The 21,108-nt window shown below is 39.8% G+C and overlaps 1 protein-coding gene across 4 annotated transcripts in view; it reads left to right on the top strand.

Annotated features, from left to right (window-relative positions):
• The window catches only part of MACROD2 (mono-ADP ribosylhydrolase 2), an 850,734-nt gene that overhangs the window by 813,184 nt on the left and 16,442 nt on the right, over nt 1-21,108 (top strand). For all 4 annotated transcript variants that reach the window (XM_053972443.1, XM_053972442.1, XM_053972441.1 and 1 more), the window contains exons 14-16: nt 269-346; nt 965-1,039; nt 1,533-1,634. In XM_053972443.1, the coding sequence (XP_053828418.1) occupies nt 269-346; nt 965-1,039; nt 1,533-1,634 (255 nt within the window). The remainder of the gene's footprint in view (nt 1-268; nt 347-964; nt 1,040-1,532; nt 1,635-21,108) is intronic.

Below are 21,108 nucleotides of genomic sequence, written 5' to 3'. Positions count from 1 at the left end.
CTTCTTCACCAGCTCCTGGTTTAAGGTTTGTACTGCCAGCAAAAAACTGCTCAGTAAGGGTAGGGATTCTGAAATCAGTTTGAATAATTGGAACCCACAAATATACTTCTGTAGTTTATAAGACTGTAGTTAAACAGATAGAAACTCGGTCAGTGTATCAAAATGCCAAATATGAAGCTGGCTCCTAAGAGCTCCTCTAACTCAAGTTTACTTTTCCAGCATGAAAACTGCTTCAGCATTTATTTATTTGTTTGCTTTTTCCCCTCAGATTCCCTGAAAGACTCCAAAGGCACGCAGAAGGGTGATTCAGTGCATCCTGTGGTGTGTGAACAAGATCAAGCCAAAGGTAAAGTTTTGTATCAAAGTTTTTTAGGACAGACATGATGAACCAGTGTGAAACTTGAGTTCTTCCAGTGTCAGCACCCACTGGGTTTAAGCCTGAATTCTGCCACCTTAAGGAAATGCTGTTGGCTAGTAGAGGTTATGTGTCAGCCCGATATGGGGCAGTAACCCCTGATGCTACTGGGAAAGCCATATGTCTCTAAAGAGGTTTAGCCATACTGATCCTGGGTGCATAGCACTATTATCATGTCCTCCTAAGATGTTATTGTGGTTCTGAAAGTCTGTGGGGTGTTTCTGTTCTTTCTGCTGACTGTCAAGTACAAGTGCTTTACAACAGCTCCTATGAGAAACAGTGTCAAGGCTGAGCTGCAAAAGAAGAAAAACTATAAGTGCTGCAGGGTCAGTTTTGACAAGCTATCTAACTAACTTAATGTTTAGTACTATTAAGTGATATTTTCATATTTAAAATGTGTCCAACATAGTTCATTTACTAGGAAAAAAAAGCGGTGCTTAGCTAAGAACTACCATGCTGTGTCTAAGGTTCACGTTCTGTTTTAATGAATTTAGCATTGCCTGCATGCAGCATCATCCTGATAGCATTTTCTGTTTGTTGTATTAACAGGACAACAGGATATTTCTGCAAATGAGGAGATAAAAACTGGGGCAGATTCCCAAGGCTCCTGCATGGAAATAGAAGGTACTTCTGTGTCTTGAAATCAAAGAGCAGGATTAACAAGCAAAAACACTAACGTAGAATATGGAATCATAGAATGTCTGGGATTGAAGGGACATTAAAGATCATCTAGTTTCAGCCCCTCTGCCATGGGCAGGTACACCTTCTACTAGGCCAGGTTGCTCAAAGCTGCATCCAACCTGGCCTTCAATACATCAAGGGGTGGGGCATGGACTGTGTGCGTCTCTGGGATTGCAATGAGTCCCAGTGAAGACCCATGTTTGGAGTAGGCACATGGGATTTTGTGCGAAGCCCCAGAAAGTTCAGTATCTTCAAGGCTTTGCTCTGAACTAGAACCCCTTGGATTTCCTTGGACAGCTTTTTTATTTGTACTCATGGAGGAAAAGATCCTTTTCCTCTGCCAGTGTTTTTAATGGCAAGGTCTCTAGTGGGTGTTAATCCTTTCAAGTCCATTCTGAAAAACCTTCCTCTTCATCTTTTTATCAAATTTATTCAGATCCACTGTTGAACCAAGAAGACACAACAGAAGTTGAGATTCCTTTGATACTTGGTGCAGAGGAAAAGGAAGAAGGAAAAGAAGAAGGAAAAGAAGAAGCAGGTGAGCCTATTATAAAGCAGATGGAGACAGAGAATGCTGCAGGACTCATGTTATCCTTTTCTATTGTGAAGAAACGTGGAAAGGGCACAGAAAAGTGCTCCTTTTCCCTCTAAGAAAAAAATCTTTTTTTTGTCTTGTCTTTGAGTGTAGTTTTGATATGTTGGACTTGGATTTCAATAGGAAGCTAAGTGCAAAAAAGTGTGCACTCAGGTTCAAAAGTGGCATTTAAATACTCTCCTCACTTTTGGTTTTTTGCATTTAAGCCCATCATGCTGATTAAACAACCAATTTATGTCCATGTAAGTATCCTTTTGATCACATTTGCTAGAAGCATTTGGAGTATTTAAATAAATGGGTATGATAGTTATTTGTGAGATCATTAATAGAGATTTAACTAAAGAGTAACTAAAACTAGTAATTCTAATGAAGAAACCAATATTTGGAGTGAGAATGCAGTCTTCTGAAGCAGTAATTTTTTTTATGGGAGTAAAGTATTTAACACCTTGGGAATGCTTTTGCAAGGAAATGTAGAAGTTTAAGTGTTGGATGCTCCTGGGAACCCTGCAATCATCTCACCATTTGTAAAGACACATGGTTATATAAAAAATAACGTATTATGTAAATACTTCTCTAATTTTAAAGTAACTGCTAGTTAATTATATGGTCATTTGTAGAGCCCAAGGTTGAATTTTACAGTTCCAAATTAAAATGCAGACATGATTTTTATTGAAAATTCAGGTCAATACTAACTGTGTTGTCCTAATTATGAAGTCCTTTTCTCAGCCACATTGACATCAACTTAATTGCAAACATGCGTTAGCAACGTTGACAATTTTCTTCACTGCAAAGCCAGGTTAATAGAACCTCTTTGTTCAGATACAGCTAAACAATATTTCCATTTCTTTTCTTTTTTAAATTTTAATTGCCTATCCAGGTTGAGACTAATCACATCTCCTTGTTATCATTTGTGTTAATGGTATTGGTTTTGTGCTGTGTTAATGATGGTGAAGGTAGAATCGATATAATTCTTACATTCAAATTCAGGTAAATGGTACCACACTACCTCAGTTGCAAACCCAGGTTATACAGTACAGTCTCACTCTGATTGCAAATACCAATGCTCTTATGTTAGTCTCCTCCAAACAGAAATTATTTACGTATTATTTTATGCATTATCACAACTAAATTGGAAAAAAATGTACCTTCATTATTTGCACATTTTCCCCTCTTTACTACTTTAGTGTCCCTGACAGCTAGGGACTGCCATTTAGTTCTCAGAAGAGAGATTATATTTCAACATCTGTGCTACTTACTATTAAAATATGCAATGTTAAGGAAAGGCAGGTAATGTCAGAAAAGGATTGTTCTTGGCACCTTTCCTTTTCCGGCCCTTGATTTAAAACTTTCAAATACTAAGTAAAAAGTTCTTGCTAAATATTTTGGAACTTGTTCCTACCTGGGGTCTCAGGTGTTGATACTGTGCAGGATTCATCTGATCCAAAGCTTGTTGAAGTCCACAGAAGTAGTGTCATCAATTTAAATGATCATTTTGTAAGTTCCATGATAAGAGGAGATGAGTTGAGTCTGTGTGCAGGATAAGAGCACAAATATTCTGCTCAGCTTCTTCCAAAGGTACTGTCTTTGGCACAGGAAAAATAAATGGGGTGCTCTTGCAGAGCAGGAGCAGAGAAGGAAATAAAGCCTTTCCCTTGTCTTGTTTTCATTCTTATGGGTATAAGCACCCTCATAGCTCATCTTGCTAGTTGCTTCTTGTTCTGGTGGGCACAAATTCTAGCACATGGGTTTTGAAAGTTAGCCATAAAGTGAAGTGGATCTGGACAAAAAAAGGTAAGAAAAATAAAATCAGCTGACGTTCAGACTGATAAAATAAGATATATTTCCCAATGAGAGATTTCTCTTAATGGAAAGAGATTACCTGGCATTAAAAAGAGATTTAATATGTGACATTATTTTATGTAACCTAAGTGCTACCTCCTAAAGTAATTCAGCTGAAAATTTTCCAGCAGCACACACAGTACATTTGATATAGGATGAAATACTGTATTTTTATGTAAGAATGTGGGGAAAAAGCTAATGTGGTACTGCTAGTCCTGTTAAACAGAAATTCATGGATCTTTAGTCTGTTTGACCCATTCTGGACCTATATGCAAAGCCAAATGTTGCAACTACTAAATTCCAAACTACCTGGTCTTTCTGTTCTACATGAGATTTTTTTGTGCGTGTTTTCAAACTCATCCCAGAGCAAAGGGTAGCATATAGCTGCCTCTCTCTTCTCTCTGTCTCACTGGGAGCATTATATTCTTGGTAGGCATCTGCAATCCCTTCAGTCCTCAGAACTGGAGCTGTGTAAGCCACTAAAGGACCAACAAAGAACAAAGTCCCTTTTCCAAGCTAAAGCTGGATTTCTGCTCAGTTACTGATTGTGGCTTTGAAGCATGCTAGGAAGCTTTTCAATGGTGTGGTTTTCTGTGGAAAAAATGTCTGTTTCTTGATGTTTTGGATATCTGTCAGTTTACATGAACTTCTGACAAACCACAGGTTATCTTCTGATTTAATTGTGCAAATTTTACTGTCAGCTCATCTCTGTGTTTTGGGGTTTTTTAAAGCTTACAGGGTCCTTTCTGTGTAGCTCATTTCACTTCACAGCTCCAGGGTCATGCTGTAGTGTGAATTCCCAAGGAGTCCCAGACCCTGGTGTTCTGGGATGCTGGGAGCCCAGAGGAATGAAGAACCAAAATCTTGGCAGTCGCACTCCTAAATCCCATTGCCAGCAGTAAGAACCAAGCCAGATTACCCTGAAGAATATAACAATGTGAGGCACTGTGTGTTTCATAAAAACCTGCTGTTGCTTTTTCCAAAATCAGTAATAAAATATCACACGTGCCAATTTATTCCCTTTTTTCCTACTGCAACTTGAAGTTATATAAGGGAGCAGCTGAAGAAAAAAGGCAAGCTAAGATGCCTTTTTTATTTTTTTTTCAACTACTATTATGCGCTTATTCTAGTTCACAAAAGAATAATGAAAATCTATGTTTCTTATAAGATTGGGGAATATTCTCAAATCCCTTTATTAAAAACCAGAGCAAGTGGTGATCACTGACCTATTTGCTGACTAGGTAAGTGTACACAGTTTTAACAGACCTTTTGGCAGTCCCCTTTATATGTACACTTGAAAGTAGTCCCGTTGTGTTGTAATGACCATGCACTCAGCACTTATTTGTAGGTTTAAGCAGCACATTTATTCCACAACAGAATTTGCAGCACATGGAAGTAAATCCCATATTTGCCTGAATCTGCAGCCAATTTCTCCTCTGAGCCCACTCTCATCTCTGTCATCTTATTTCCCCTCTCTTTCTGTCTCCCTTCATTGAGACGTTCAATATGATGATTCCCTCACTAATCACTCTTAGAAGTCGTTTAACTCTTTGAAGGGGCAGGATTTCTGTCAGAGCACTAGAAAATGAACAGTTATTGCTGTTATTTCTCTGTTTTCTCTCTTCTCTATTTGGGCTGAAGTATTTTGTCATTTTGTACCAATTTGGAATATTGTTTGAGCTTGGCATGTGATGTTTCTTCACAAGAGAAACATATTAGAGTGGCTGTGTAGAATCTTCATCTTAACCATGAGGTTAGGGCTGGCTCAGGGGCAGGCTGTGGGAGGTTTCCATCATTTGCAGTACATGTGATTTCCTTTGTCAATCTTCTGATCAGTGCTTGTTTACTCTGAATTTGAAGTCTGCCTAATTTCAAAGTTGAAGTCTGCCAGGTTCTGTTCTAGCTAAGCCCAGTTTTGCTCAACATTCTTTGTAACATGAATAGCTGTAACCTGTAACTATGTAGGCAACACTTTGTCCGTTCTTCTCTTGTCCATTTCGCTTTAGCAGGAGTGATAATTTTATGGTGTAATCTTGGAGAGAACAAAATATTCCAAAACCTGGGGAAAAGAGCTCTCATGTTTTACAGCTTCAGTGTCAGGCATTTATAGGATTTTATATGCATTGGTACAGTCATAAATAATGTCAGAATAATGACTTTGTTATCAAACACTGAAAACTTTCAAAATGACATTGTGACTATAGAGAAATGAAAGAATTCTTGAGAAAGATCTTTTTGGACAAATCTGACATTTTTATTACTGATTCATGGCAATTTTATTGCTTAACCAAACTCCTTTAATTCTTCAAGTAGAGAAAGATGAGACATTTTTGGAAAAAAAAAAAAAAGTCTTCACTAGAATCTTTAAATAGGTAATTTCACTTTGTTTGGAAAGAAAACAATACTTTGAATTGCTGTGGCTTCTAGACTACTTCTACTATAAAGGCTCCAACTTCTTTTATTCAATTGCTCAAAAAGGAGAGGTAAAAATATCCTGAACCAGATATAGTGCATTTGGTGTTTAATAAGAACCCATACTGAAGAGATCAGATGCCATTTTTTGGGCTGTTACAGCATATTCAGATGCTAAATATGAAATATATCTTTAAAATCCTATTCTAACAGATACTGATGTTTGGCAAAGAAAAAGAAAAGTGCACCATTGGACTTTTTTGCAGAAGGGCTGGAAAAGCTGTGGAACCAGAACGTTACAAATGGTTATTTAAAGCTCTAGATTATGCAGAGATATGGGCTGTTGGGAAGCAGTAGATGGGACTAGTGGGAGGTGCGAGAGAGATTAGAAATGGAAATCCTAAAAGGTACCTCACCTATGAAGCCTTGCTTTACATACCTTTATTTTCTTGAGAACTTCACAAAATTCCAGTGAACTTTTCAGCTGCAGTATCAGCCAATTGAGGAGATTTTGTGACCAGATTATGTTTGCCAGCCCACTGTGCTGAGTTTGTGGCAGTCCAAGGCTGTTTGGTCTGTATCAAGCACTCTGCCCTCCTGAAGGCATTATAGCTATGGCAGAAAAGGATATCCTAGTAATTTCTATGCCTCGTGGAAGTAGCCAGGTGAGGCTCACCTGCATCCTCTTTGCTCTCCTTACACATTGCAGACTGCAGAAGAGGAGTGGGGTTTGGCCCCACTCTTTGTGTGGGGGCTTTGTCAGTTGTGAAGTGGGAAGTGTCCAGGCTCTTACATCAGCAAAGAGGCTTCACATGGGATGCAGACCTCCTGCAGGGCTTTCCTGAGGGCACTTCTCTGAGGATGCTGTGCAGCACTGTGCACTGGCAGTCAGGTGGTTATTACACTGTCAGTAGTCTGCTCTAGATATTGATTTCAGTCTCTTAGGGGAAAAGAGTCATATTTATTTTTCTGCCACAGAAGGAATCTGTTTCCTTTCATTACTCTCCATATACCCAGGTTCTAAACTGAATGTACATAAAAAATAGGTGGTGCAGGATTAATTTGAAGTTTTAATTATTTTTCATACCTTGAAAGGAAAAATAATTTATTTTTTTCTGTGTGCTTTTCTAATAAGAAAGTAGAAAACCTAAAATTTTTTCAGCTTAAACGTTTTGCTTGCTGTCACAGTCACTTTGTGTTACCAGACATGATGGTAAGGGTAAAACACAAAAAGCCAAAAGCAAAGAAAACAGGAATACAACAATAGGGAATACTGTAACAATGACAGTATTTAAGGTTTATTATCTCTATTTGATTGTTTTCTTCATTTTATTTACAGTAAGCAGAACAGAAAATAGTATTATGAATTAGCAATTTTTATTGCATTTAAAATATCATCTTTTTGTTCCCGCTGAAAGTACTGACAATGCAGCCTTTGTTTAGTTTAATTAACTTATATTACAGCACTGAATTGAATCACACTCAGCATTAAATCAAGTAAAAGAAGCTTTAGAGTGCTTTTCCATATACAGAAAATAAAAAGAAAGAGAAGAAATTAAATCCTTGAAGATGCTGGAGGAGAAACTGGATTTATTAATGAAATATATTGAAGTGCCATTTTCATTTTGATTTTCCATGTTGGCAATGCCAAAAAATATAAAATCATTAAATCCCAGTGAAAAAGCAGATGCTATGATGTCATTCTTAGTCCTCATATGTTTATAGTAGTATTACATGATATTGCATGTTTTTTACTTGTGAGCTACAAGACTTGAAGAGCTTTAAGATATTGATAAGGCCCTTTTCACATATGAAAATTGAGGAGAAAATAGAATCTGTATTCCAAACGGTGGGGTCCAAGTCTACCAGGCTTTGGTTTTAGCTCATCTCTCCAGAGAGACAGCATTGCCTTATGGAAACAAAACACGTATCTCTTTCAAGCTATCTCAAACTATCTCAAACAGCACCCAAGGAATGAGGGGAAGGAATATAGGAGAGAGTCTGACATCTTAAAAACAGCTTCCTGTAACTTATTGAAAAAGTAGGACTCACTGGCCAAGGACTGCACTGTTACAGATGGCATCACAGCCATCAATATTTCTGGAAATAAGCTTTAGCACCTCCAGAGATAAGGCACCACTTCAACATATACTGTACAGCTACACAGGTACCTGTTTGAACAGTGAGTTTAGCTTCTGTGTACCACAGTAAGAAATTCAGTCTTCCAGCAGACTAAAGGAGTGCAGGCAGTTTCACCAGGAAACAATTTGATCCCTCACAGATAAATGTCTTTGTGCCATCTTCTACAAAAGGAGTCTTCATTTTGTTAAGCGCTGATAAATTTTAGATTCTTATCTCTTTTAATAAAGTTTGTTTATGATGGAATACACTCATCCAACTGAGCTGGCTCTGGAACTGGAAATTCTGTGCTCCCACTTGTTTAGGTTTTGGATGGATGTACCTCCTTGCCCAGGTTATGGCACTATGGGATAGCTGTTTCAAAAATTCAAATGTCCACACATTTAGGGCAGCAGGGAGACAAACTGCATTTCACCAAGGATTTTCATAAAATAGAGTGGAGTCCAGTCATAACTGTGTGGAAACCACAACCAGTAGGAGTGGAGAAGGTATGATTTGGGGAACTGTCTTTTTTTTTTTTTTCAAGTATAGAACAGGAAGGAATTAAAAGAAAACACCATATGCCCTAGGACTGAAAGATTCTGTTGCTTGTACTTTGAGGAGTGGAAGAACATTTTCACTTCACTGTTTATTTCTGTAGTTTCGCCTAGTGCTGTGGTGAGGAGTAAATCTTGTTCTCGTATGAGAAGGGTGGCATTTACTCACTCCATACTGTCACGTGGATCAAGAGACACACTTTTTGATTCAGCTCTGTTCTGTTTTCTATTCTGTGTATTCACACTTCTGCTCAGCTATGAAGTACACCATGGCTTCATAGGTGTCCTTGCTTCTTGTGCTTGGAGAGGGAGGCCAGAGCTGTACAAGAAGGGACTGCTACATAGTGAGGGGAAATGTGTGTACAGCCTTGTAAAGTAGAGGTTGCTTTCCTAGGGCATGACTTCAACTGAGATTAAAACTTTCTCACTGCAGCTGACCCAGAGCAGGAAAAATCCCACTCAATCTCACTCAGATCTTTGAAGTATAATGCTTTCCTCTGGATTTTCTCTTCCTTTTTTCTGTACTTTACTCATAACTTTTTGGCAGCAGGTTTTCTGTCCCCTCACCTTTTCCTAATGTGGTTGACAGGTGAGTGTTCTTTTGAGGTCTTGCCATCTGGAAGAGTTTTCCTCTGCTTGGTTGGCTTTTATCACATTTTGCCTCCAGATGAGCATGCAAGGTCATCACCAGCATACCTGGCCCATAGCATCAACTGACCTTGTCTCTAGCTACTCTGAATGATCTACCAGGGAGAAAGCTCTTCCCTCCTACATCTCTGGGACTGCATCTGAATCAGGCAGTAGGGTCATCTCAACACGTTGGTGCAGAAGTGCTGCTCTTTGGGACTTTCTGTTATTTCACCAAAAGCTTGGCATCTCCTTTTTAGGGTGTTGCATGATCTCTGAGGAACCTTTCCTGGAGCACTCCTGTGTGCTGTGCATGTGCTCATAGTTGCAATTAAACCAGTGCTCTGAATTATGAGCTGTGAGTTGCAGCTGCAAAAACACTTAGTTTTGTTTCAGAGATCCAAGAGAAACATGAAGAGTATTGGAATGGTGGGGTTTTTTACTTACCTGTATACATGCTTCAATGCTTATAATGTACTTACTTGATTAACACTGTGCTTTGCTGAAACAGTTGCCAATGATTTTCCTCCCATGTTCAGACTTGTGATGTCTGTCCTGAGTTCTAAAATCCATTGCTTTCTACAGCTAGCAAATTTCAACCAAAAGATGACCTTCATTACTGTTTCACTGTTGTAGGGTCGTTACACTGAAATTTTGGGGTATATAAGCCCTTTTACTCATTATTCCCCTTTGTGGATGAGGATGTGCCTTTACTGTTTGTTCTGCAGTCACTGTGCCAGTAATCATACCTATTGCAGAGGCCTACACCTCCTTTATTCTATTTACATAATCCTAAAACCTCTCAATACTTACATTAATTTACAGCCCTTGAAAGACAGCGTGTCTACACATTCAGCATTTTCTCTGTGGAGAAAATAAGCAGTCACTTACAGGCTATACCATTCTTACCTGCACAGAAAAATTGGTTAAAATCTGTTCTGGATTTTGAGCAGAAAAATTCAGTAGTCTCTTCTCCATTACCCCCTGGTTACAGCTAACAATGGCGTATAGTCAGGGGGTCAGGATGGCAAATTCACTGTATCAGGGCCTAGAAAACATTGAGATTCCCAATTTGTGGCCAAATGCTATCACAGTTACACAGTTACTACTACACCATTTCATCAGGTAAAGCACAATTGCTGGATATCTTTTCACAGTCTGACAGCCTGAAATGTAGCACAAAGGTGTCAAATGACACAAATGAGAACAAATGGAGATACCTCAGGTGCTTCAAAATAAGATGTCAATATGCTGAAAAATCAATGCCTAACTCCAGCAACTCAAGTGAAGGAAATAAACTTGCCTGATTCCTCCAGCTATCCTAGCTAGAAGGAAGATTAGTAGGAAGCTGACAGACTGAGCAGGGAGGTTGTCAGCACAGCTGGGTCTGAGCATCACCCCTTTCTGGGGTGCTGGTACCTTAGTATGGTGCCTCCATCAACCCAGCTGGTCTGGAGAGGTCAGAAAACTGCAGAGGACTTGCTGTTATGAGTGTGCAGCAGCTTCATTGTTTTTTGTTTTGCTCTTTTCTGAGCATTGAAAGGTCTCTACAGGTGACACATTCTCATTGGTGCTGGCCCAGTAATGAGAGGGGCTTCCCACATGGCTGTCCTGCAGGAATCTCTAAGACACAAGGATCAGGGGTGGAACCCTTCCAGCATTAATTCAGATTTATTTCCAGCATGCTCTGATCAAGAGGGTGTAAGGCCAGGGTAAGCACTGGCATGGTCCCTCTCCCTCATTTGGGTTCAGATCCTCATTGCTCCAAGTTTTGCATGGCTGCTGCCATCACACCTCGGTTAAGCCCTTGGCCCTTCTTCTTGTGATCTCACCTCACAGATCCATGGAGTTTTGCTGTGGTCCTTACCCACACACCCAATTCTTCCTTTAGATATCAGGAGCTCCTGCCTGGTGGTCACATTGATCTAAACAGCTAGATTGCCAAGAGACCAGAGCTGTGTTCTCAGTTTTTGGGACTTCCTCCTTGGGACAGCAGGTATTTTACAATTACCCTTATATGAGCATAGCTAACAGCTTCCACACTCATACTGGTCTGGTAAAACTGGCATCCTCTGTGGTTTTTTTTTATCTCTCTGTCTTGCAAGGCAGTAACTGTCCAGTGTGTGGTAGGTACAGCTATTGTGGTCTTTTTAAACTGTTGTCAATGTTTTTAATGCCTGTATCATCATAAATCTGCTTGCACATAGAAACCTGAGTCTTGAATTGCAGATGACTGAGGTTACTGGGAGGTTACAGACATGTCTCAGTAACCACACAGTTACTGAGTTACAGGTACTGCAGGCTCCTGCAGCTGGAACACAGCTGTTTTTCAGGTAAATGTCCAAACATTTGGATGCCTTTGTAGCTTGGCTTTGAATCTTCTGGCAATGTAATATGGGCAAGTTTGCTTTAAAAAGAAAAGAAAGTTAAAGGAAAAAGTCTTTAAACAATATTCCTAGTATTGCCTGCTTCCAGCATGGGATAAAATAGATTTCCTGGATGCAGTTCCGCTTGCAGATCCAGCTGGCTCTTGAAGTGTGTAAGCATGAAAAACAGATTATAAGAAGTACATATATATCTTGTACCTATCTAAAGGAACCCAAGTTATCTTAGAAATTGATGCATATAGAGATCACAAAATCTGCTCATGAAACCATTCCCTCTGGCATTAAACACAGCCAATGTTTAACAGTACTAAGTTAAAGGTGTGATGTTTAAGACACCGGAAATCTTTCCAAAGTGGAAAGAACTTTCAAGGTGAGCCTGGGGGAGAGATATTCATGTCAAGATTTGGCTGTAAAATATGGTTAATGCCATTTGTTCTTATCACAACTGCTATGGGATATTTAACCACCAGAGGTAGCCATGACCTGAGGCTTATATCTGATCCTGGAAGCAGCAGTGCCATGCAATGTATTAGATTGCCAGAACCATTTCCTTCTTGTAATGAGGTCTGCCATTCAAGGATAGATATAGCTTGCTCTTGCCCAGCTTGTGAATCCAACTAGATCACCAGTGCACAGCTGAAAAAAACTGGAGAAGAATCTGCGTGTAGGAGGGAAGGAAATCAGCTACACATAGTCACATTCCAAAAGTGAGAATGAGCACAGAATGCCTTTACTTTTTGGCAAAGGTTTGGTCACAGCTTTGGGTGTCAAAGCCAGTTTGCTCCTTGCTAACCTGCACCTGTAATCAGCTGGATACATATCCATCTCCTCCAAGAGGAGAAGGCAGGATGGCATTGGCACTTTCACACCTCACAACTGACAAAGTCATTTAGAGCAAAGATAGTTGAGATTTTGCTCCAGTGTGCAAAGTTTGCCCTTTGAATGTTGTGATTTTTCTCTAGCTAGTCTTAGGGATAAGAAAACACAGCTGAGTCTTATCCAGGCCTGGAGAGGCTGGAGCACATCAGCTGCTTGCCATATTGCTGGAACACCTGTGGCATTTGCTTTGAAATCTAAATGCAGACTGTTCACCTGTATTGCCAAGTACAACAGAAGCTTCCTTCTGGCTGGCAGGGTGGTATTAATTGAAAGGGAACACCATCTGTGGAGCCTTGGAGAGTAGCAGTCAGAAGAAACAGGTAGAGAGGTTTAGGAATAGTCTTGTTCTCATCTGGGGACCTTGCCGCCTGCATCTATTACCCATAATTTCTAATTAGCAGATGTATCTTGGGGATAGCTACTCCTGTTTGCTTTCCTGAAGATGCTATTCTTACTAAGAGATATTTTTGCTGAGCCTTGTAAGTTCATTTTGTAAGCTTTCACAGGCATTTGGGGTGGTAATGGTCTTGGTAGCCCAATAATTAAGGAGTTCTGTACCTCCCTGCTGCAGACTGCCCCTTGTATTTCCCCTTTCTTCTCAACACTACTACCAGATAGTTGGAGATTTTTCACCCTTTCAAAAGCTTTGTATTTCCCCATCTCATTGAGCACATCTCAGCAATGCTTAATTAACCTAAGGCTTTTCAGGCCCCCTTATTTGCCCCCCAGAAGATAAGTTAAGGACTTGAACATTTTCAATAAATTGCTTGGAAAGCAAATCCTTAGAGGCAAGTCATAGGTGCAGGAGAATGTTATTTAGTGTTATTTAGTTGTTTGTTCTTTCTTCACTCTCTTCCTTCTGCTTGTATGTCCTCTTATCTATACATCCTTCTGCCCAACCTCTTCTTGTCTTTCAGAACATTTAGGGATGCCCCTTGTTTTTTAGCAGTGGTTGACACGAGCTGATGTCTGGTACTATCCAGAGAGCTCTTACCCTTGGGCCAGTTCCTGAATACAATTGTTTTTAACCTGTTTTAATCTGTTTAAATCCCCTGAATAAAAAATGGCAAATATAATTAGCTAACCAGTACTAGGAGACAGTTGAGTTAAGGTGTTTTGATTTAGGGTTTGGGATTTTTTTTCTTTGTGTAATTCCCACGTTTGCTTGAAACCAGCTTGTAAGCTTTATTTACAAGATCAGCGCAGTTGAAATGAAAGTCTGGTCAATTAACAGAAAAATATATTTGCATCTTGCTTTGTGTTTGACATTGAACATCATTTGTTTCTGCATTGTCACATATGCTCTTTTATTATTAATCTTTAAGCTGTAACTATACAGCTGCAAATGAGATTTAAAAAAAAAACCACAAAGCACAACTTTTTTCCCTTCTTCCCTCCCTCCCTCCCTATAAAACATGAGAGCTAGCTGCTTAACCATGTGAAGCACAGATTTTGTGTGGAATTCCAAATACCTCAGAGATAACTGTCATATAATTTTGCCACATAATTTCAGTGGCTGGTGTTTTGCATTTACAGGTAGATGAGAGCATCTATCCATCAGGTGTTTGCATCACTAGAATTAATGCCTACTAGTTTATCTGCTCAGGAGATAAATATTTATATATCATTAAAATGGTTAGCTGTATATACATGGAAATGTCCATGGATGATGGGGGAAAATGTGTGAGAGGGTTTCCTTGCAGTCACAGAGGATGTGACCTCAATTACTGCAGTTTTTTCCCTGACACTTTCCTTCATGTTGTACATAAAGTGGTTGCTGCTGAGTGCTTGCTGCCCAGAGGAGGAAAGTGCCTTATCTAAGGCTAGATTAAAATGCTCTTCACATGCTATTCTGATTTTTGGCATTTTTTAAGCGACTGAGGGAAATAAAATGCAAAGAGTGTGTCTAAATGAATGCACAGTGTAGGTTTGTGTCATGGGGGAGTGTTATCTCTGTAATGGTGCTCCCTCCATTTTCATAACTCAGGCTGTGGCTGAAGAGGAGCACGGCACCCCAGTGTATTAACATCCCTGTTTACAGACCACGTGGCAATCTTTGAAGTGCTAATTGGCTTCCTTTTAAGTGAGTTGTTGCATTTTTCTTTTCTATTTGTTTTCCATTAAAAGGAATGTTAGTATTTTTTTGATGGCTGGTGCTTAGTGGAACTCCTCTGTATATAGATAACAAATGAGTTATGTGACCTGACATTCTCCCTGGGACTGTGCTTAGAACAAAGCAAGCCAGTGGCATTTCAAAGCCTGCTTTTAAAGTAGCTGGTTATATACTCTGTTTATCAGAATCACTAGGAAATGCCATTTCTCTGGTATTTTGCATCTTCTCTTAATTGCCTGGGAGGTGGAAAAATCTTTGGGCAAAAACTTATGGCAGGGTGTTGGAACTAGATGATCTTTAAGATCCCTTCCCAAACTAATCTATGATTCTATGACCCCAGGACCCAAAGGACACATGTGCAGAAAGCTTGAAGCTGCTCCATGCTTTCTGTATCCCTGTGCTGTCCAAGAGCTTCAAGTAGCTGGGTCTGCTACAGGCTTTAGGAAAGAAGAGGTGAGCTCTAAACCTTTGAGAGCAGCTACTGCAGGTACAAATTTCTGGGCATGCTTTGGAATTGACATCTTGATTTTCCTCTTCCTGCCCTGCTGCTGGGAGTTGCTGAGGAGGCATTGCCTGGAGCAGCAGGGGCTCCCCAGTTGCTCACTGAGCACCCCTGCTGCTGATAACGTGGAATAAATCAGAATGTGGAGGGTATGTCCAGAGGAAAGCTGGAGGAAGGGGCAGGGGCTGGTCCAGCCTTGGCTGTGCTCAACCAGTGTGGCTGAGGACACTAGAGGGACTGTCACCCATCATCCCCAAAGCCTTGGTGATGAGGTTTGTGATGATGTTGTGTTTCTGCAAAATACGTTGTCTTTGATCCAATACTCCATATAACCAGGAATTTTGTTTTGGCAAGAAGGCAGCTCTTTTCCCCACATTTCACAGATTTCTAGTTTCTGGAGACTTCACAGTTTTGTTGCTATAAACCATTACACACTGAAACTGATCGGCCCACTAGCAGCCCTTGGCAAAATTTTTGAAATAAAGCCACGTTTTTGAGGCCTGGTATTCAAATCACTGCTGTGCTCCCCTTGGGAGGGATGGCCTTTTGTTGTAAGCGTTGTTTTGTCACTGGAAGCCTGCTTTCACATGGCTACACCACCAGTGATCCAAGGACTGGACTGTAATGAAGAATGTCAAAAAGCACTGCTGCATGGGCTTACTCCAGGGAAGCCATTCTGTGCACAGAATGTGATCCATGGCATGTGATCCAGTACTTATCATTTCCTTCAGCTATTTGCACAGTTCTTTTGTATGTGGGCTGTGAAAAGAGTTGCATTAATTCAGGGTTTGTAAATTGGAGGACAGGCAGAAATAAAATGAGTCTAAACTTTTAGGCTTGCTGTAGTAAATATGCCATGAGATGAAGAGTAGATAAACTGAATTTAGAGAACTTTAATTTGGGTTCATTTTCATTATACTTTCTATTGTACATTAATGGTTACACTGTTAAGTTGTCACTTAGAGTATGAATTGCTGTCTGTTAAGGAAATGAAACTTAAGTGAAGAATTTTTCTGATAGGAAATATAAATAGGAATATAGAAGGATAAGCAGGATCTTTTTACCTATTAGTGCTATTAGTATTAATTAGGACTTTTACTATCATTAATGATTACTGCTGTGTAGTCCAGTCTCTAAACTTAAACTGGAAATACCATGCAAAGTGCCCTTCACAATTTTCTTTATCCAAGGAATGCACAGCCTAAATTCCATGATTTTGCATGCTCATCAGCCTAATTGAGGCATCCCTTTCAAGGACTGCCAACACAGTGGCACCACTGTCTGATACATGGATTCTCTGTGACCAACCGGCTTCCTCCAGCTCTGCTGCTTAAAAAATAGCTTGCTTGCCTCTGCCAGAAGTACTTGTGTCATGAATGACCAGTAAAAATATTCTTAAATGCTTCCTGCTGGGTAATCAAGAAGCAGTTCCTCCTTGTTCCTCTCTCCATGAAAATGTCTGACAAAATTGAAAAATACTCATGTCCTTTTAAATTGAGGGAGGTTTCACTTTTTCTTTTAATTTTTTAACAGCAATCTGGTAGCTTCAGTTTATAGTTCTGGCAAGAGCCAGCAACGTTTCTCTGGAAATCTTGGGCTTCACAGGATACATTTGTATGACTCTCTGAAAACATTACATTTCCCATTATACTATCTGTTCTTTTAAACCAGGAAAAACAAAGCATCATTTGATTCAGGAGAAGGTTTTATTAGAAATATTTTCATGGACTACACGTGTGCCTTTGCAGTGGCTTCCCTGTACAGCAGGACCACCCCCTGCCTGCAGAATGCAGTAGCTGCAATGGCTTTGTCACTGTCAGCTTCTGCCAGTCTCCAGCCTGAGCTAGACACAATACTTCCAAATTATGGCAGGTTTTATCAGGCTGAGGATCAGTGCTTGAGTCCCTCATAAGATTTTCAACCAGTTCTCAGCATTGTCATAGGTATCCAGAGTGACTTAAAACATCCCTTTAAGGCACTAGGCTTATTTCTTCCCTACCACCCCAAATAATCTCTGCACCTGTTAAGTGAAATGCCACAGACTTTTTGGACTTAAAGCACATCTCATGTATGGACCTCTTTTTTGTGCTTACAGCAAAATAACTGGGCAGCTAAGTTGGGAAGACCTAGATTTGCTATGAGCTATAAACTTTCTAGGCAAAGACCAATTTTCTGTCTAACAGACCCTCCCCTTTTAGGGTCTGTATCATTTAAAATAGGTTCTATGTCAAGAGAACCATGCAAGTGTTTATTTCCTGTATTTTCTTAGATACATAAACATCCAGTGCACAGTTGTGAAAGAAATTTGTTTGGTCTCTTCAGATTGTCAGATTGATGTATTTTAGTGCACTGAAGTGTAGTAAAAAATGGAAATTGTACAACTATGAGCCATCTAGACTTTTAAGCCTACTCAGGAAATCAAGATATATATCTGAAATATATTTATATATATTTAAAGAAATACAATAAAACTTGTTTTTAAGATGGTGAAATTTGCTATTTTCAGTGCCCAACAAAACCATGATTCAAGGCTAGTGACTTAATTCCAGGTGACACCTCTCCTAATCCTTTATGGCTTAATCCTTCAGTTTTATCTGTGACTCTGAGGAAATGTCTGTCAGGGCTGAAGTCACCTGCATCAGGAGATTAGCACTTCTGCATTCTTTTGAAATCTTCAGTAGCTCCCATGAAAGTTAGAGTTGCCAAGGTATCTGTTGAGACTGTGGGCAGTGGCAATCCTTACACCAGCGTACAAATTCTTGCAGAGCTGGGCCATGTGAACATTTGTAGAGAGCACACCTGTTACCTCTAATTCTTACCCTTGGGCTATGTGCTGGCAAAAGCTCTATATTCTTCCAACTGTGGGTATTCAAGAAGAGGGGAAATATTGCTGCTTTTTGACACAAGGCTGGAACCATTATGTCAGGTGATTTTTTTTTATTCCTAAACTCAAAATACTTGAAAGATATATAATGGAAAGGCTCTAGGCATCTGCAAGTTCCTAAGCTAAGAAGGTCTTATTATAGAGAAATTGTAAAGCATGGTCTGAATCCAGCAATCTGAAGAATTTAGCTTGAGGAAGTGTTTTTAGTGTTTGCATGTCACCCTGCTTTAGCAGGACAGAAGTCTGCCACTATCAGCTGCTAATACAATTATTCTCTTCTGGTTTAATTGGTAGAAGTCTTGACTTTGGTGCTAAGATTGCAAAGACAAGCCCTTATGTTTTCTGGCACCCGTAGGAGGGAGCTGGCATTCCAGGAAGGGCTAAGTATTCCAACATGCCAGCCTGGAATTCAGTACTTTTCTATGGCCTGTGGTATTTCTGAGTATCCCACAGCCCTAGCTGCTACGTTCTGGCTGACCTACAGGACAGCTCTTTGTAAGGAAAGAGCTCATCAATTACAAAGAGGATTTGAGGAGGTGTTACTGACTAGTTTCAAGGAAAATTATAGTTATCTTTTTAGACTCAAGTCCGCTAGTTTTCATGATAGACACCAGTTTTATTAGGAGTTCTACAAATTCTCAGATTTCCCTCAAATTCTGTTCAGGGAAAGAGAATGGAAAAGCCAGGTTGTTGGTTATAATGTCACTTAGCTTTCTAAGCACAGATTAAAGAAGTGGTGTTATCCTTAGTGCAGTGAGAATTGGCATGGATTTTTAAAGTCCATGTTTAGGATTCAAAATAGGTGCCCTGAATTTCAAAAATGCTGAGCACATCCAAAACACTTTATGAAGTGAGCCCCCTGTGAAGCCAGATGGAGCTGCTAGAAGCTTGAAGTTTTTGAAAAAAGGGATTGAAACTCTGTTTTAAAGTGCTCCTAACATTAGTCAGCTATTGTTGAAAATGTTGACCTGTGTGTGCTGGCATCTGGAGCAACCTCTATGTTAAAATATAGTTTGATGGATAGAGGGGATATGATTTCCAGTGCTAAAGGGAAAATCCTGCATCTTTTTGAAAGTATATTCTCTGATAAGAAACATACAGAGATAGTTGTGTGCTCCTCTTTTCCCCCCTCTTTTTTTTTTCTTAAAGACTTTTGTTCAGACTCCATGTTATATGGTTTTAGCCTCTAGTTTATATTTGGTACCTTGAGGTATAACAGAACTTTGAGAAATTTTCAATATATGGAGTGAAAGCAGGATGGTTGAGGAAAAGCATGCCTTAGCTTTCAAAACAAGTTGCTCCAGTTTTTACCCAATGTCACAGGAATGATCTAGAAATCTATTAGCAGAACTTTGTTCACCTTCATATGCCTCTCCTTGTTTGTAAATATTGTGTTCTATTTTAAGCTGCAAAATTTAGGTTGGGGTCTCTGGATAAATATCAGGGAAGAGTCTTTCTCCCACATTGTATATTGTTACTGCATTTCAGTTAGATCCATACACCCTCAGCTGCTGTCCACCGCTACTTTGAAGCTCATTCTTCATTAATTTTGGTAATAGTCTTCTTGAAAAGGAATTGAACAGAATATTTTCTAAGGCTACTCTTTTGCTCAGCAGTAATTTCTTCAAGAAGCAGTGGCCTCAGAAATAAGTGCTTGCAAGCCAGAAGGATGAGAAGCCCCATCAGTACATTATCATAAGCTTGGGCAAAGCCTCCTTTTGCCCTGTGTGGATGGAGTGGGTTCTCCATGAAAGGTGAGGATGCTTCTCTGAGAGGAACTCTTCTAACTTTCAGCTCTTGAGTGGTTTGAGGTTCTCTGAGGTTCTTCCCCTCTTCTTCCCCATCTTTTCCTTATAATTTCTATTATAAATATTGTTTCTGTTCTCTACAGGTACCCATCTGCTTCTTGCCCTACTGCTCAAAGCTGAGGACTGACTCAGTCTCCTTTATGTTTGGAGTTATTACTTTGGAACAAAATGGAAAGTTTCTTTCCCTTTTTTTTTTTTGAAACAGTGTCACATTCTGACAAATCTGTCCTGCTTAGGAGATCCAGGATCTCTTTGCTATCAGAGTCTGATTTTCTGTGGTTTTCTCAAGATCATTTGAAGTGCTCAGAAAATACAGTGAATAAAAGATTGAAAAGGAATAGAGACAGAGTATGTGCTGCTGATGGCAACACAGGCTATTAAGTTGTTCTGGTTTTTAGTGGGGGGACCGAAGGGAAAGAAAGGCCTATTAAAGCATTTGGGCTCCCACATTGGTTCATCAAAATTAAGGCCAGGAATCCTCACCACAGATTAATGGTGCAGAGAGGAATTAAAGCTGCTGGAGAGAGCTGTTGTGCTAGCAGGTATGCGGTGATGAGCCTGGTGAGCGTGTGGAGAACAGTGATATTGTGATGGGAGTAGAGGTGCAGATATCATCCTGGCAGGAAGCTGTCTTTCAACAGGCTGGCTCACATGGCCGTGGAATTCAGAAGATATTTCTGAATGCCCAGCATCATTCCCTCTGGTAAAAGGTGTGCCCTAGGAAATATGTAGATGTTCTAAGGCTTACACAAAAGGGTCCCCTAGTGCTCTAATTCCTCACACCTACACAGTTCTCAGGATGAGGCAGGTAGTGATCAGGAACTGAACCAAATCACTCATGAGTTTCACAAACAGCAGGAAAAAAATGACAGAATGGTAAAGAGAGGTAAATAATCATACCATTTATGTTCCCTTCACTCGTCATAATGCTACTGAGCATACTATTTGCCTTGTTTGTAGGCAGGGGTGGAGCATAAGTGCTTTGGAAGCCATTCAGGACAGGTGATCTACTAGTTTGATCACAACCAGGCAACATTTTAGTCGTGTTAACAGCCAGCAATTGAGGGATGAGATGAAATTTTTTGGGTGCTCCATTTCAAACATTCTATGCTTCAGGTTCCTTCTCTGATGAGGGAAAACAATGACATGGCCTTTTACACATTTTTCCAGAATTAAAAAAAAAAATCAAAAAGGCTTTTCTTAAAACAATGTGCCTTGCATTCATCAAGAGCCTGCTATGTGCAGGTTTATCCTGTTTTTAGAGAGAGACAAAATACACAAAGTGCTCCTG

Source organism: Vidua macroura, chromosome 3, assembly GCF_024509145.1.
Source record: "Vidua macroura isolate BioBank_ID:100142 chromosome 3, ASM2450914v1, whole genome shotgun sequence".
Classification (NCBI taxonomy): Eukaryota; Metazoa; Chordata; class Aves; order Passeriformes; family Viduidae; genus Vidua; species Vidua macroura.
Note: the sequence above shows the minus strand (reverse complement) of the source record. Positions and strands in the feature narration are given on the sequence as shown.